General features: G+C 45.9%; 1 protein-coding gene across 3 annotated transcripts in view; it reads right to left on the reverse strand.

The window, feature by feature from the left end:
• Positions 1 to 2,238: 2,238 nt before the first annotated feature.
• Positions 2,239 to 16,643, reverse strand: part of LOC114781244 (cadherin-7-like) — a 61,029-nt gene continuing 46,624 nt past the window's right edge. For 2 of the 3 annotated variants that reach the window (XM_028967914.1, XM_028967913.1), the window contains 3 exons: positions 11,406 to 11,523; positions 10,685 to 10,936; positions 2,239 to 3,651 (listed from right to left, as the gene is read on the reverse strand). In XM_028967914.1, coding sequence (XP_028823747.1) covers positions 3,131 to 3,651; positions 10,685 to 10,936; positions 11,406 to 11,523 — 891 coding nt within the window. In that variant the 3' untranslated portion in view covers positions 2,239 to 3,130. The remainder of the gene's footprint in view (positions 3,652 to 10,684; positions 10,937 to 11,405; positions 11,524 to 16,643) is intronic. The other variant, XM_028967915.1, reaches the window with a different exon arrangement.

The following is a 16,643-nucleotide window of genomic DNA, read 5'->3' on the forward strand; positions in this document are numbered from 1 at the left end:
AACTGGCATCACCCGGAATGATGCCGTGATAAAATGACGGTTTGGGGCAGTAATGAAACACATTAGAGAGACCAAGTTCAACCAAATGGACTTATTCATGCTAATCAGTTCAGTAAATGAACCCAGACGCCCAATCCCATGCATTTAAATTCCATTCCACATGGCATCTACTATTCTGGGAGAAAAGTGCATATTGCATATAATTTTTTTTAATACTTAATACTTTTGTGAATAATGTTGATTAGTAATCAGATCAAATCGTTCCAACTACAGACCAACTTTGGGTTCAGGGGGGAGCACATTTTCACTAACGGCAACTGAATGGCTTGGTTTCTGGTCCTCGGAAATTTGAGTCCATTATCCTGGTATTGACCGTCCTCCACTGGCTTCCAGTAGAATATAGAATAAAGCTGAGCACTTTCCACTGGTCTCATACATACCTTCACGCTCACATTTTTCTTCTGAATAGAAATTATAGAAATAGGTAGTGACAGAGCCAAAGAAGAAAAGTAGGGGTGATCGTGCTTTTGCCATTTTAGCTCCAAAACTGTGGAATGCTTTAAAAAGCATAACGATTTTCAAGAAGGTATCCATGATAAGGGCCTAGCGTTCAACGGGTTTAAGGTTCTTCATTTCCAGTAACTGCTGCACTTATTAAAATGTCCTACTTACTGAGAAATTAGGTTGTAGTGAGTTTTAAGGGGTTCAAAGACTTTTAAAGAGAATAGTGTTTTACCTTTTCACCATACACAGTCCTGAAGGGCCTAAGCACTTCCCGCCACACAGCTACGGGGGAAACCAGATGAGAATGCGTTGACTAAAGAGAACATCTTAACGCTCTCAGGCCAACTTATGCCGTGTTTCATGTCTCCATTGCCGCTGTTCAAAGCCGTTGAGACAGTGTCAACACCTGTAAGCAGAGAGCCTATTTACCAGCTAGGGCGGAGATTCGTAACATGCCGGTTGCGTGCTGTTGCATCACGGCAAATTACAGGAGAGTTGTGATGTTACCCCTACCTGAAGAAGGAAGCGTAGGTGCTTCAAGAGCTGTTGCATCACGGCAACGCCGGCCTCCTTCCCAGCGCCGCTCCGATACATCAGGCTGAGAACAATGGCGGCCGATGGAATGGTAATGCATGCAGTACACTGTAGGACTGCCGTTTCCCCCGACTGGGGTTGATGCAACCCGGTGACACCGCGAACGTAGGATATGGAGATCTGCTCAATATACATCCCGAGTACTAATGGCTTCCTCTTGTTTTCATATGTTAGCGTTAAAAGGCCTGTCACGTTGCCTGGTTGACTTACAGGCATTTGCTGCTGGTTTCCACGGCGATGGCAGATTTCCATTTAGAACAAAACTGCAAAATTGATGGGGAATCCTCTGAAATCCTCTGACTCTACTAGAGCACCGTCTGCCGACATGGCGAGAAAAGCGATCGAGATCAGTCGAGGTTCGAATCCGTACAAGAGAACAGAATCTCCATCCTACCTCTAATGAAATGCTTAGCATGTGTAAAGGTTCACCTGAACCCTTCTGTAGATAAAAGAGCCTGATATTATCATCATTATTATCGAAGTGGCAGGAAAGTGGGTCGGTATTAACCCGGCGAATCTGGCAAATCAATTAACTGAATAATTGAACATGCGTCCCTGAGATAAAAGCAGACGGGTGCAATCAAACCACAGTGGGGTTCAAAGGTCATCGCCCAGCTCAAGGGACGTCAAAGTAAACGTGGGACAACGCAACATTTATTCAGCAATAAGAAGGTAGACCTGTAAATGAATGGAGCTCGGCTCGGGAGGAAGACCGGGCTCATTTCTGAGCTCAGCTCATTTTTAAACGGGTCATGGGCTCTGAAGCCATTCATCACACGTCTCTCTGCAGGCGAAGCGTCTTTAGTTCTTTGTCCCCCGCCTGCCTCTCAAGTACAAAGCCGTGGCGAGTGGCGATATGAAACAAACATGATAAAATAAAAAAAAAAGAAAATCCTCCACGGCCCAATTTGCCTTGAAAACACCTCCCACCCCCGATTCATTAATTTCTCCAAATTCCTTTCCTGACCCACCCTTCTCCGCCGCTTTTCCCCGGATCGGTTCACCTTGATAGCAGAATTACGACGGCAACACACCAGAGGCTTGTTTTCGTGCTCAGAAGAATCTCACACCGCCCCCACAGACGTTTGAGGAGCCAAATGTCCTTTTTATTGTCAGCAAAAACAATAAAAACCATCGTCCACACATTTTTTGTCTATTCAAAATAAATAAGAGATATTCTGCTTTTTTAACACACCGAAGTTCAATGGCAATGATTCAAAAGGCTTTTTTTTTCCAAAAGAAACTAAAACAAGATTTTTTTTTTGTTTTTGTAGTTTTTGTTCGAATCGTTTTTTTACACAACGTGCCGCCGGTATCCTTGGTGTAGTTAAGTGGCGCGGTGACGCTCGAATTCGGAGTCATTTCCACAGTGGCATTTGCTCTTCTTCTCTCTCCGGAACTCTCCCACGTTTCCTGCCAACAGCAAACGGCGGATCATTATGAATTCCTTCTTAAAAAACCCAACGCGTGAAAACAGAGTCGCTCCACGGGGCTCCAGACCCCGCCCACCAGACCCCGCCCACCCCGCTAACTAACAGCAACGAAAGTGACGATACTGAGGATGATAACGGAAGGAGAACACCACACACCACACACCACACACCACACCGACGTTTCATGGTCCACGCTCCGTAAAAAATGGACGTCCCGTACGGAAGTAGCCACGAAACCCGGAGGTCCTTGTGACGTTCAGGCATCGTGTAAAGATTCCGTAATAAACGACGTGGCCGGTCGGGACAAAGCACTTTGGGGAGGGACTAAGAGTTCTGTCTCCGGTCATCAGGGTCAACAGAAGCAGACGAGAAGAACTGGTCCCCGGATGTCTGGCCTCAGAGCCGCGGCCTTCAGGCGGACCTCCACGTCGGAAGTGCCGGTCAAACGTACTTGTTTTTGTTGTTTGTTGTTTTGGGCGCGAACGAACAAAACTCACAATTTGCCCCCCGACCTCAGCAGCGAATTCTAACAAGTCGTCCTCTCACTAGAACAACACAGGGCCACCGCTGTGGGACCTTCTCAGGAAGGAACCCTGCGGTTATGAGAAGATGCTGTTGGCCTCCACGCTGCCGTAGAGGTCGGCCAGCTTTTTGAAGCGCGGCCCCCAGTTGCTGAGATAATCGTAGTTCTGTTCCGAGTCCGCGCCCAGCGACTCCAGGGAGCTGAGCGACTCGGCGACGGAGCCGCTCCCCTCGAACGCGTACGTCTGCAGCGAGTCGTACGGCGGCGCGGACGGGTCCACGTCCGCGTCCCTCAGCCGGTCCCAGATGAACTCGCGAAACAGCACGTTGTCCGGCAAGCTCTTGAAGGCGGGCCGGGACGATGAGGGAGGCGGGTACGGGAAGAAGGTGGGCGTCTCCGGGGTGACGTCCCGTCGCGTCTTGTGATCGCGGATGATGTTGAGGTTCCTCAAGGCGACCATGTCGAAGGCCTCCGTGTCCTCTTCCCCGCCCCCTTCATCATCGTAGCGCACTATGTTCTCCCGAACGTCCCTCTCATCATCCAGGATCAGCGGCTCCTTCTTTCTTCTTCTCATCGTCACAATCAGAAGGACAAGCACTAGAGAAGACAGAGAAGAATGTGGACCTTCATCACGGCAGAACAGAAGTCTGACAGATCTTTACAAAATCTTTACTCATTAATCAAACCGTGTTCTTTTATCTGTTTATTGTAAATTGGACTGAACCCGTGGCTTCACAAGAAATCTAATCCAATTCTATAATTAAAGGCATTAAAACCATTTTCAAACACAATTTCATCGCTTTGGTAAAATTAAACAACATTTTCTAACCTGGAGCCATAAATAATTTTATTTAGTAGAATCTGCATTTTGCAGTCGACTCAGTAATTTGTAGTGGTCTGAACTTTTCAAATCAATTCCTGACTACTTACATTTACGGCAGATGTCAATTTGGTAAAATTTGGAAAGTCCACTTAGTGCATGAAGTTGTATTTTTACATTGCAGTAAATGACCTTCTCTGCTTTGTCTCATTGTGAAGGTGTGTCATACGTAGTAGAATGTTTCTTTCGTAATCGTTTGCCGATGAACCGGTGAGTTTGATGGGTGAAATGTATATGAAACGAATGTAAGGAATGAAACGCAAACGAACTTCTGAAATTACTTCCACGAGGGCGCTTGAAAGTAAATTGTCCCACAGCACTTTTGACACTAATGACTTGTTCCTACTACAATCCTGACGCCGTTGGCAGGCGGTGAGCATTTGCCATCTGGGTGGTCGTCGGTGGGTTTTTTCGGGGGCCAGATTGCTCTCATGCATATTCATTGGGGAGCAGGATTCACTGTGTCCGGAAGGTACAACTGATGACAATGTTCGGGGATGAGGCGGGGTTATTAAGGGGTACACGTGTCTCGCCAAACTCACATGACATTGAGAGGCACTTGACAGAGCAAAAGTGTGTGACAGACACACCGAGAGCCGGCGAGGTGAATTAGGCCTGTTGCCGATGATCACATTCCAGTGAACCTACTGGTAAAACGTTCAACACATTCAAAACAGTAATAAAAGAACAAGTGGGAGACATTTGGTGTTCAGCAATAATTTCCGTCCAACCGCTTAACCGGCACAGGCTGCACCGTGTCTCCAGAATACCAACAAGCATAAAAATGGAGGTGTGGATTTCAATGCAAACTAATGAGTGAGTGACAACTATAAACAATCAATTTATGCAGTAGCTTGGTCTTATTCTCGTTGCGGCCAATTACTTTGCCGCGAGCGCTGAATTATTTTTGTCCGGTCAATTATTTATTGCCGTTGACCAGCTGTGCACACGCACCCGCTTGGTTTTCTCCACAAATTACGGAAAAGGGCTTCTTTGAGATTTGATATTTATTAGGACCTGTTCAAGCCTGATAAACTGACAATCTATCTGTTATAGTTAGTTTAGTCGTTATATAATGTGCTATATAGTATAAGACAATGACTTACAAATAGCTATTTATGAGCGATCAGAAAACGCAAAATACTGATCACGTAAAAGAAATGAAAAATAAGGCAAAAGTTGGTGCTCCTTGACATAAATAGGCGAAGCGAGGTTTAAAATTGAAATATATGGGTCCTATGTCATGGATTGTTGGAGATTCATCATTTACGTACGTCAACATCAACGCTTGCAATGTGCCAGGGTGATTCGATGTGCCAAGAGCGACTGGTACCATCACTATAAGGCTGAAATATGAGTGGAACTGGGTTATAGGAGAGTCTCTCCAAGGCCAGGGTCGACTTTTACGGGGACATTTTGTACATTACTAGAGTCCAGTGAGAAGTTTCTCTTCCATTGATCACCGGACCAATTTTTTTCTTTTTCATTTTGGCCCGATTCCTGATCGCTTTTTGACACCCCACAACCCCGAGCCCTTCCACTCCACCCCACACACTCCAGGCTCTTTCTCATATATTAGGGCTGAAAATAACTACCAGCGCCCAGGCAAACTGGCAAACGTCTAATGATCCACCATCCATCAACGTCGCTCCTGCAGCCAGTGAAATATCGCTCGGCGGCTTCAATATTTCTTCCCTCGCTCACGTGTCGGGCTTTCGTGCAGGGCCTAGGAAGTGGGGGCGAAGAAAAAAAAGCACTTCACACTTCATAATGGGTTGAGGGAACGGTTCTGGCGCTGATGGATGGGTGCCAGCCACAAACACAGAAGTCCCCCGAACTTTACTTCCCCTGAAATGCCCACATTTAGTGTGTCCACCCACAGTGCTACCTGGCGCCGTGTGTTGCAACAGACATTACTGGCGTGTTAATATCGAAAGTCGGGACATTTGCTGTACGCCATGCGCACGAGGTGGCTGACTCCGCCCACTCATCCACTTACAACCTCGCTAACCTGCGATTAACTATCGCCAACCATCACCGTAACCCGGACAGGTTCACCCTGTTCACCCTGAGGAGGAGTTCCCAGGGTCCTGCTGGGTCTCACCCTCCAACATACACACCCACGTCTGTTCAGTCTGAACAGACGTATTATTCACCAAGAGACTCATGAGTTTGAATAAAATTAACAAATCCGCCAGAGCCTTTCTAAACATTTGATTGAATATTATCAAGGTCGCCAATGAACAGCACCCATGTTCTGACGAAAGTAAATGCGCTACAAAAACTCGCATGGAATGAAGAATAGGTGCAGGAGGTGACAAGGAGAAAAGATCAGCGCGCTGTGCTCGGGCCGCCAGTGAACGGATTGCGAATGCGGCGTCATGCTCGATCGGCGGTCGGACAAGGAGAATTCTGAGTGCCGCTGGCGCGTGCGTCACTTTAATGTGCTCGGCCATGAGCACAGGGGCTTTCTAATGGCGATTATTAGTTCCAGGTTGCTAATCTGAAGTCACCGGGGGGAAATTTTGGGAAAACCATGGAACTTCCCAGTCATTTCCGAAGTCACCGCACTGCCGGTGCTGACTTTCACCGTGACTTTTGCAGGAAAAGCCTTACTCGTGGACAACGTGCACAGAATAAGATGCTGCCTGTATATGATGCCGACTCTAACCTCACCTCAATGTTCGTTTTACGTCATATTGCCGTTCGTTTGCCTTTTTTTGGCCCATCCACAGTGAAACAGCTTCATTATAAATATAGTTAGCATAATATAGCATAAAGTAATTATTTCGTTTATAAAGCAACATCACAATCAATGCCTATATTTTATACCACAAAAAGGCAAAAAATATGATGCTATTATCCACTTTGGTCACATGACTAGGCAGTCCAAACAAAAAATTGAGCCCCTAGTCCATTAGCAACATACTCTAGACTCCCTGCTAAAGTGCTGCCTTGTGTTCATTTATTTAGTAACAAAGCAATTTGCCCGTGTGGATTAATCCATTCATTGTTAATTATTATTTTGATTATGTGTTCAGAAAAATGAAACTAAATTATAGCCACGTGAAAACGTTCTCAGATTGATTTAGTTCTGAAGCATCCTGAACGACACATAAAGCCCACAGAATAATCCAGTCTAATGAGGAGGGAGCTCCACAGTAGGAGACGACAGGATTCATCTATACTAGATTCAGTCGGAGTTAAACACAATACTCATGGTCACACACACAAGGTGGTCACACAATCGATCTTGTAAACATGGAAGACATAGTCACTCTTCCACAATCTGAGATAATCTCAGATCATTTACTTAAATATTTTTGAGCTTTTTGTGCTGTAGAGACAAATGGACAAATTACATCAAGTACAGCACAGAGGTTTGATAATATCCTACCAGATTTAGTGTATCCCGCTGAAATGCCTAGAATTAACACTTCGGAGTACGTGAGTTCTTGTTAAAAGAAGAATAGAGAAAAGTTAGTATCTTGGTATAATGATCACACATGCTCACTAAAGCAGACTGCCTGGAAATTAGAACATAAATGCCGTCGAACCAAATAGATCGTACTCTGAATAGCATGAAGGAGAGCCTCCTTATCTATAAGAAAGCTCTTGCCTCGGCTCGATCGATGTATAGACATGAACAAAAATAATCCCAGATTCCTGTTTAATACTGTAGCCAAACTAACTAGTAATACTAACGACACGGATACAATCACTCGATATAATCATAGTAGTGACGACATTATGAATTTCTGTAATGATAAAATTGTTACAATTAGAGATAAGATTTGAAACATAACAAACAGCTCTATAGATAAAACCATGTCTTAGGATAAATCAAATCCCGTTTATATCAAAAGGTTTAGAAAAGCTCCTACCCAACAGCTGTGTAGGTACACAGCAACAACATTCATGAAGTATATCAGCCAGGATTTAGACCTCAACATAGTACTGAGATGACACTGGTTAAAGTGTTTAATAACCTGCTGTTGGTCTCTGATCAGGGCTGTATCTCGCTGCTTGTCCTGCTTGATCTTACTATTGATCACTCTATTCTCCTCGACATGTTAGAGAATGTTGTTGGGATTAAGGGAATAGCCCTCTCCTGGTTCAGGTCATAGTTGACTGATTGGTATTTGTGGACATTAAATGGTGATTCATCTTCAAATATTAAAGTAGAGTTTGGTGTTCCACAAGGTTCTGTCTAAGGAGCCTTGCTATTTTCCTTATACATGTTACCTTTAGGTGACATTATTTGTAATCACAGTGTTAACTTTCACTGCTATGCAAATGCAGTTGAACAGAATAGAGAATTTTTGACAGTGGATGCTCCCCAAATTTCTTCTATTAAATCCTGATAAGACAGAAGCTCTTGTGCTGTCTGACCACACCATAACTCTGGATAGCCTTTCTAAAGTTGGTCCACACCTTTATTACAACAAGGTTACATTACTTCAACACATTACTGTCTGGATGTAAGCTCCAGCTAGTTCAGAATGCCACAGCGCCCACATCACCCCGGTCTTACAATCACTATACGTGCTACTCATCAAATTTATGATTGACTACAATATCCTATTCTTGACCCATAAAGCACCACAGTACCTGAATTAACTTTTAGTAATTTCTGGTCTGCCACAGAAGGTCACAGCTGGGAGCAGATCTTTCTCTTATAGAACTTGTGGAACGGCTTGCCGGTCAGTCTCAGTTTTTAAATCTAAACGGTTTGCTCTGGCCTTCTGTTAAAATCCCAGACACAGTGGCAAAATCCACTTTAATGCACCTAATTACGCATAGGCTGTGTTCAATTCACCTTAGTTAGGCCGTCCTAGTCAGGGTACCGGGCCACTATTGCACAAATGTACCACTATAACCACTATAATTGTACAATGCCACCGTCTGCTGCTGCTTCTGTTTGTTCTCTCCGAGGCACTGAATCAAGCACACAGACCACCTCCAGAGTCCAATGATGAGGCCACCAGAGAGGTACAGGTGTGGACATGGACTGCTGGTCCCACCATGCCCCCGGGTCCCGCCGACCAAAAAATGAACTAATGACTCTGAGTACCATCGGCATGGACAATCTTACAAATAATGAACTTCCTACTCATGTTAACCCAGTGTTGACAGCAACACTTTAGTGATGCCCAATGCACGTTTTTGCTACCCTGAAAGGGGGTCCTTCTCTGAATTACTTAATTACTTTCGTCCATTTTTTTCTAGGGGGATGTTCACTGTGCCCAGAGAGGATCTAAGCATGAGGGGTGTCACTTGTAGTGGTTGTTAAGCCCATTGAGACATCCTGCTCTTTCTATACAAAAGATCAATTGTTTACATAGAATGAGAAATTCTCCTTATAAATCAGCCTGTAGTTTATTTCAGGATTGACCCAATACACATATTTACAACTGCCTGAATAATTTAGACTGAAATTCTGTAGGGTCCAGGACACCATCAGGCCTGCCTGCTCCGCCTCCGGTGTTTCTTTCCTGGTCTGGAGAGGCAGGAGAGGCGCACCTCCTCCTCCTCCTCTATTTACTCGGCCCCGGCCCTCGTGAGGGCAGCGGGACAGCAGATCTTATTCCCTCCTCCCGAGATACGCAATCGCACACAATCAGACACACCATCTCAGCCCCAAGATTAAAACATGGCCGCGTGTTTGGAGAGTCGCACCAGGCCGGTGAGACAGAGGGAAGGGACTGGGGCTTCCAGTGTGTGTGTGTGTGTGTGTGTTTGGGGAGTGTTAATGAGACAAGATGAATGGAGAGGAGGATCCGGGGAAAAGTAAGAAGGAAGAGACAAATAGGTATAGAAGACAAGAGAAATTGGGCAGAGAGGAGGGACAAACACAAGAAGAAGACAAAGGGGATGTAGGCAGAGAGAAGAAATGAAGAGGAGCAAAGCAAAAAAGGAAAAGGAAGACATGCGGTCGAAAAGTTCCTCCGCAGATAAACTTCAGTCCATCTTTCAAATGAGAGACCCTCTGCAGGATTTATTCTCCAACCCCAGAAACATGACAATCTTCACAGAGCTTCTGGTTGAAGATACAAAAGTTGTCAAATCCACCCAAGGCATGAGCTAATAGGCCAGATTCGCTTTATTCATGTCTTTGCTGTCTTTTCTCTTCCGATGTGGGAGCTTGAAACGGCACAGCTGCAGAAAAGAATTTCTTTTAAAAGCTTTAAGGCCATTTGTGATGCTGCCTGGTCTTTAGGGCTCGTTAATTACATTCCATTCATCAGCAGCATCGCTGGTAATAAAGCACGATTTCATTAATTGAGTTTGGTAAGTTATATATCCCCACTCACACTGCAGCGGGAGGATCAATTCAGTCACAAGGGCACATCTGCAAATATCTCAATTGTATGCATAAAGTGTTAAAAAAAATGCATGATTTTGTGGGGTTAATTTTTTTTTGATAATTAACCTGTGGTTTTCCTTCACAAAAAAAATCTAACTATTTAAACTGTGTGTGTTTACTTAAATAAATGTAAAAATAAACAATGTATTACCCCTTAATCTAGGCATCTGTGGAATTCATAAATAATGTTTTTTTTTTTTAGAACGTGATGAAAACTTTTTATTAAAGCCGGGCCTCCATGGGACTGATGTGCAAATCCTGGTAACGTTTAGGGTGTTTGTTTAGTCCGTAGGGCAAGCATGTATGTGGGAATTCTGATCAACCCTACAACATGAAAAATCCTTTATTTCTTAAATTCAATATGAAAATGGCACGGCTCTTACCCAGGAGCGTGAGGATGCAGCCCAGGATGGCCAGCAGCGCCCCGGTGCTGAGGCCGGCCGGGAGGGAGTAGGCCACGGCGCCGCAGGCCTGGGGCTCGCCGTTGGCGTCGCAGTCGCACACGCGCACCGACAGCGTGTTGGTGCTGCTCAGGGCCGGCGTGCCGCTGTCCACAATCAGCACCGGGAGGCGGTACAGGGCCTGCTCGCGGCGCCGGAACCCGCCGCGCTTCGTCAGCAGCGACGCCGTGTTGTCTGGCGCCGGGAAACAGCATCGTAAACATCCGGAAGCGCCAACACCTTACCGCCATGCTTCATTATCACAGCCGGCGTAAAGAGGCATGAAACTCAGACCCCCAGAATAACATCAGTCCCGCGATCGTGGCGAACAGACGAATACTTTTATGTGCAAATTACGCCGAAACGTGCACAGGTTAAATTATACTTTCAAATCAAGCCATTGCACGTGAACGGATCTCATCTGTTGGTGCCTCTCTTCTGCTCTAAAGTGACAATTAATATTCATGGGGACTTTAATCTGTAAATAGGATTTCGGGAGGGGACAGAGAACAAAAAATAAATAAAAATTTAACTCCTTCCCTCCGTTCCGAAGCTTGGCACATCTGGAAGAATCCTGCAGTTGGCTGACTGAAACGGAACTTTTTTTTACACGCGTGATGTAACCCGGGTGCAAAAATGCATTATGGGTGGTGGCGAGCCTGACCTTTGTTGTCTCTGAGAGTGAAGTTGAGGTTTCCCGAGGCCGGGAGGGCAAGAGAAAAGTCGAAGCGGTGGCCACTGGTGGGCTCGTCCTTGTCCACGGCACTGATGGTCTGGATGACCTGCGGTGGAAAAACGTACATTCTTGCACGCTTTCTCGTGGTAAAACATGTTCATTTTATCCAGGGGCGAGAACCATACAGGCACAAGGGACAATTTTGACAAACTCTATAGTCCAAGTTGTCACGTACACCCATATGGTTCTCACCCTTGTCAGTAATGGTCATTTTCCTGTTTTCCACAGATATTTTTAATAATAATTAACGTCAATTTTCCTCCATTAAAATAAGACTTGGGTCATGTTCACTAATGTAACGTGAAAATTAATAATGAGATTTAAAAAAGTGGGAGGAGCCTGTTGGAACGATTGACCGCCCCGGAATGCTCCCTGCCGTTGACCGGCCCACGGTCCCGCTCGCACGTTTCTACTCACACACGCAACGCTCGATCACAATCACAATTCATGAGTCTGAATGGGGGGAAAAAATCTGTACACGTTTTTTTTTTTTTATTTTTTTCTATGCCATCAATGAATCTCTGAGAAAAATGGCAATAATTCAACAGCAGAGAGGAACATTAATACCAAATCCTCTCCCCGGGCCTGAGGATTTCGGCGCCGCCGACGATACATATAAAGCACACAAGAAACGCTAAGAGGCTAAATGGCAGCAAATAAACGTAATCTTTATTTATGACAGGGATTAAATCACATTCTCTTTAAAAACATTGGCCCCGGCTTTTTACTGCGGTCCGCCTCACTTATCACTTGTACTCGCGGTAAGTGCTTATTTGGCAACGGCACGACACGTTTTCAGGATGAGATCTTTTTTAAAGATCCAAATCTCTGAGAAAGGAAGGCAGGGGAGGGGGATCGATTTTTTTGTCTGATTAACTTATGAGGGCATTATCTCCCCCTCCGGTTGCAACATTGGACTATCTTGGCATCGATCCTAATAATAAAGCCTTGACAGTGTGCCGCGCACCATGGGTGACATGAGAAGAGGCGGTGTATTAATAACCTTGAGGTGTGAACCTTCAATGGTCTCACGATTCGATTCGATTATGATTATCAATGCCTCGATTATCGATGCATCATTTCCGTTTACAGCATTTACCAGACGCCCTCATCCAGCGCGACTTACAATAAGTAGTTACAGGGACAGTCCCCCCCTGGAGACACTCAGGGTTAAGTGACTTGCTCAGGGACACAATGGTAGTAAGTGGGGTTTGAACCTGGGTCTTCTGGTTCATAGGCGAGTGTGTTACCCGCTAGGCTACTACCACCCATGATGCGTCCCATCAATTTTTCAATGTTTTTTCAATGTTTTGAGACGAGAGTTAAGATCTTTTTTCTGTCGTTCGTGGCGTCAGGTGACCAGACCTCTTTTTTCAAATCAAAGTGTCCACACTGGCGTCCAGCACCAGCGCCCAATCGGCTGCGCGTTCAGACGGAGTCAAATAAACATCCAAATCATGGAATTTAGATAGAAGGCCACCTGTACGATACCTCCATTTGTGATAACTATTTGCTGCTAAATATTCCAGTTAACTGTTAGTGGTATAATAAGTGAAGTGAAGTGATTGTCACTTGTGATACACAGCAGAACAGCACACGGTGCACACAGTGAAAATTGTCCTCTGAATTTAACCCATCACCCTGGGTGAATAGTGGGCAGCCATGACGGGCGCCCGGGGAGCAGTCTCTTCCACTCAGTGGCACCTCGGCGGACCGGGATTCGAACCAGCAACCTTCTGTTTACGGGGCAGCTTCCTTAACTGCTAGGCCACCACTGCCCCACAAAGCAGAAGCAATTAGGAACAGCAGTAAATCAGCCGCGAAAAGGTCAGCGCCTTTTTTTTACCTTTGTGAGGCCTTCAGATTATGAATTAGGCCAAGTCTTCTCACCCAACATCAATGACAGACCTTAAAATGCTCTTCTGGAAGAACGGTCAAAAATTCCCATAAACCCACACCTGAACCTTGTAGCAAGCCTTCCAAGAGGAGTTGACGCTGCTCTAGCTGCAAAGATCTTGAAAATGGGATCTCATTAAAGTTCATGTCTTGGCCTGGTTAGCATGGTAGCGTTTTTTCCACGATGCATAATCAATCATTTTTATTTTTTTTGCGTCGCACATTGGTGCTAAAAAGAGCAGAGATGAGCGTGCACGTTTGTGCGAAGGAAAATGTCCCCGAAGCCGCCGCTGGCACCTGCTGCAGATTTATGGGGGAAATTTGCTCAGAATGCTGCTGGATAAACAGAATGAGACTTCATTTTTTTTTTTTTTTACTTGCCCCCCCCCCCCCCCCCCCCCCCCCCCCCCCTCTCCGCTGGGGCCGGTGAATTTGTGTCAAATCGCACGTTTTGTTTACAGCGTGGCAACGTTAAAAGCGTGCAAATCGAATATTAACCACATACGGAGGCATGGGCGTGCGATGTCGCGGCGTAGCGCTGTCTGTTCCGCGCGAGGCCGCCGCACACACACCACAGGCCACTGACAGCTTGACAAGGTCCCCCACACGCCGGCCCTGTATCCCAGGGAAACGCGAGCCGCCCGGATTTTACAGTAAAAAAGGGTGTTTGATGCTGTCACAGAGGACACACTGTAAAAAAAAAAAAAGAGGACACAGAGGGAACTCACTTCTGTTCCACAAGCTAGAACAAACCCACTAGCGGTAATTAGCTCAAGATAAATAGGTGACTATATAAATGGAGAGCGCGTAAGCCAAATATTAATCAATCAATGGACATAACAAATGCACGTGCCAAAAACTACCTACACAACATATACCGATCAAACGTCTGGACGCCCCTACAAAAGTCTGGAGACCAAGAGGGAGCCATTTTGAAGAAACAGCTTGTAAGTGGTATTGGGGGGCAGTGGTGGCCATTTCCTTTCCTAGCGGTTAAGGGAGGTACCGCCCCAACACACTGGGTGCCCACTGCTCTCTCATGGGATGGGTTAAATGCAGAGGACACATTTCAGTCGGTGCTGTGCTGTGATGTGTCACATGTGACAACTACGTGTCATCAGGCACGTAGTACCTATCCAACACCATTCTCTATTTTTTTCTCTACTTATTTTCCACCCTGATTTTAGGCCCTTTAATGGCTATTGTTTCACTTCATCTTCTTCCAGCTCCAGCCATCTGTTTAGAACGGTATTCGTCTCCGTAATTAGTGCTTCATTGCAACGTGATATCTATGTTGCTTTATTCCCACCGGGTCCGACGTTTATCGTCAGAACAGGAAGAAAGGCCACCGACCCATAAGGTGTCAAAATATTAAGCCCCTCCCTCTGCGCTCATCACATTGACACACTTAATTCTTCTCATCAACTATAAGCGTCACATGACACGATTCAGGCCATAAAAAAAAAAACGCACATAACGAATAGCCCACCCAGTCGCTTCTGCTGCTGACAGTTACCATGGAGACAGGGGCCGCAACTGTTACCGAGGGCCCCTGGGTCTTCTGGCGAGTTTGTTCCCAGGTGAAAATGGCAATAATGACTTAAGGAACACCCACTGCGGCGCAAGCTAAGGAGTGCAGCTGCGAACACATCAGGCGCCGCCGCGACCCCCCCAGCCGGAGCCAGCGATGCCTGGACTCCCCGCCGGGCCCTTCATTACCGACTGCAACCCGTGTCCGCACCCGCTCTGCTCTTATTGCTCCGCTTTCCCGGCGTTTTTGCATGGTTAGTTAATGGTGGCAGCATTCGGCGCGTCTGCCGGACGGTGCATTAAAATGAATAGCGGCGCATTGATGGCGACACGTTCCTGAACGACTCCGGGGCCTTTCGGGTCCGACGGGTTCTCTCAGGGCTCTGAGTTGACCGCATTTATTTCTCAGGATTTTTACTGTTCTAACAGATATCATTTATTCCATCATACTTTCTTCTTCCAAAAACCACTAATGGAAGAAATAAATCAATATGGATTTTTTAAAAAGAAAATAAATAAGTATGAGGAAAATTGGGAAAGTTATGAATGATTAATATTATTATCATTGTTTATACGTTCCATTTGAGAAATAATATCACGTAAAAAAATTATAAATGCATACAATTAAGATTGTTGTGTGTGTGCGCGTATGAATGGATATTAATGTTGCATTAATGATAATATTGCAGCTCTTTCTTTGATTTGTCCTTGTCAGGCTAAACACAGAAAGCCACCGCGGGGCAGGGGCAGGTGGCGTGACGGGGCCGTAGCACCGCCTGTGGAAGCCACTCGTGGATGAAATGGCGATGACGACTGTGATGATTACGGCGTGTTAGCCCCCGCCCTCCCCGCACCCGACCTCGGCCACCCTCGGCGCGGTATCAATTAATATTGTGGCGGGAGACAGACACACTGGTGATCCGTAACGGCTGGCGTCCCTGTCGAGGGCTCCCCGCCACGAGATGGCTTTTAATTAGGCTCTGAAAGATGGCAGGTTATTACAAGCCCCGGCTCGGCCCGTTAATTCTGCCGTGCCGCGGCACCGCGGAGCGTCCCGGTCAGAGCAAACATTATTATTTCATCTCCGTCTGAGGCGACTTTACGGCGTGTACACCGGGCGCTCAGGGGCCCTCCGGGACGTTTCACCGCGCAGTAATGGATCCGGACGCAACCAAATGGTTCCTGGACGCTACGGCGGCACCTCACCGGATCATCTGTCATCAGACAACGATGGCAAAATATTACATTCAGGAGGCAGGCATAATCTCGGCTAATGTGCCGAACATGGCGTGGCAACTTGGTGACAGCAGATGCGGAGAGTTTCACACCTGGGGAGTCGGCCTTGTTTAAGTAAACCGGGACAGGGACGAGCTTGTCACACACTTTCCATAGAAAGGACTACGCGGTCACATTTGGTGTAATTAACAATATGCATAGATTTTTAACCGATGCAGTCGGTTCCGGGCATCACTCAAATTATAAACAGTAGGTCTCATAAAAATGCAGAATTTACACAGTTGCGGGTTGACTTGCTTTTTTTTTTTTAAAAAAACTGGATATCATTTTCATGCATCAACAATCAGTTAGGCAATAACAGGTTATTTTCAGCATTTTCCATATCGAAGTGAGCTTAAAAACGTTCACCGTCATATAAGAAAGCACCACTAGATGTCGCTTTACAGATCTTTTTCTGAGTATTACTGCACAGCGCATTATTATTGTAACGTTTGCACGGATGAG

The sequence above is a fragment of the Denticeps clupeoides genome, chromosome 2, assembly GCF_900700375.1.
Source record: "Denticeps clupeoides chromosome 2, fDenClu1.1, whole genome shotgun sequence".
NCBI lineage: Eukaryota > Metazoa > Chordata > Actinopteri > Clupeiformes > Denticipitidae > Denticeps > Denticeps clupeoides.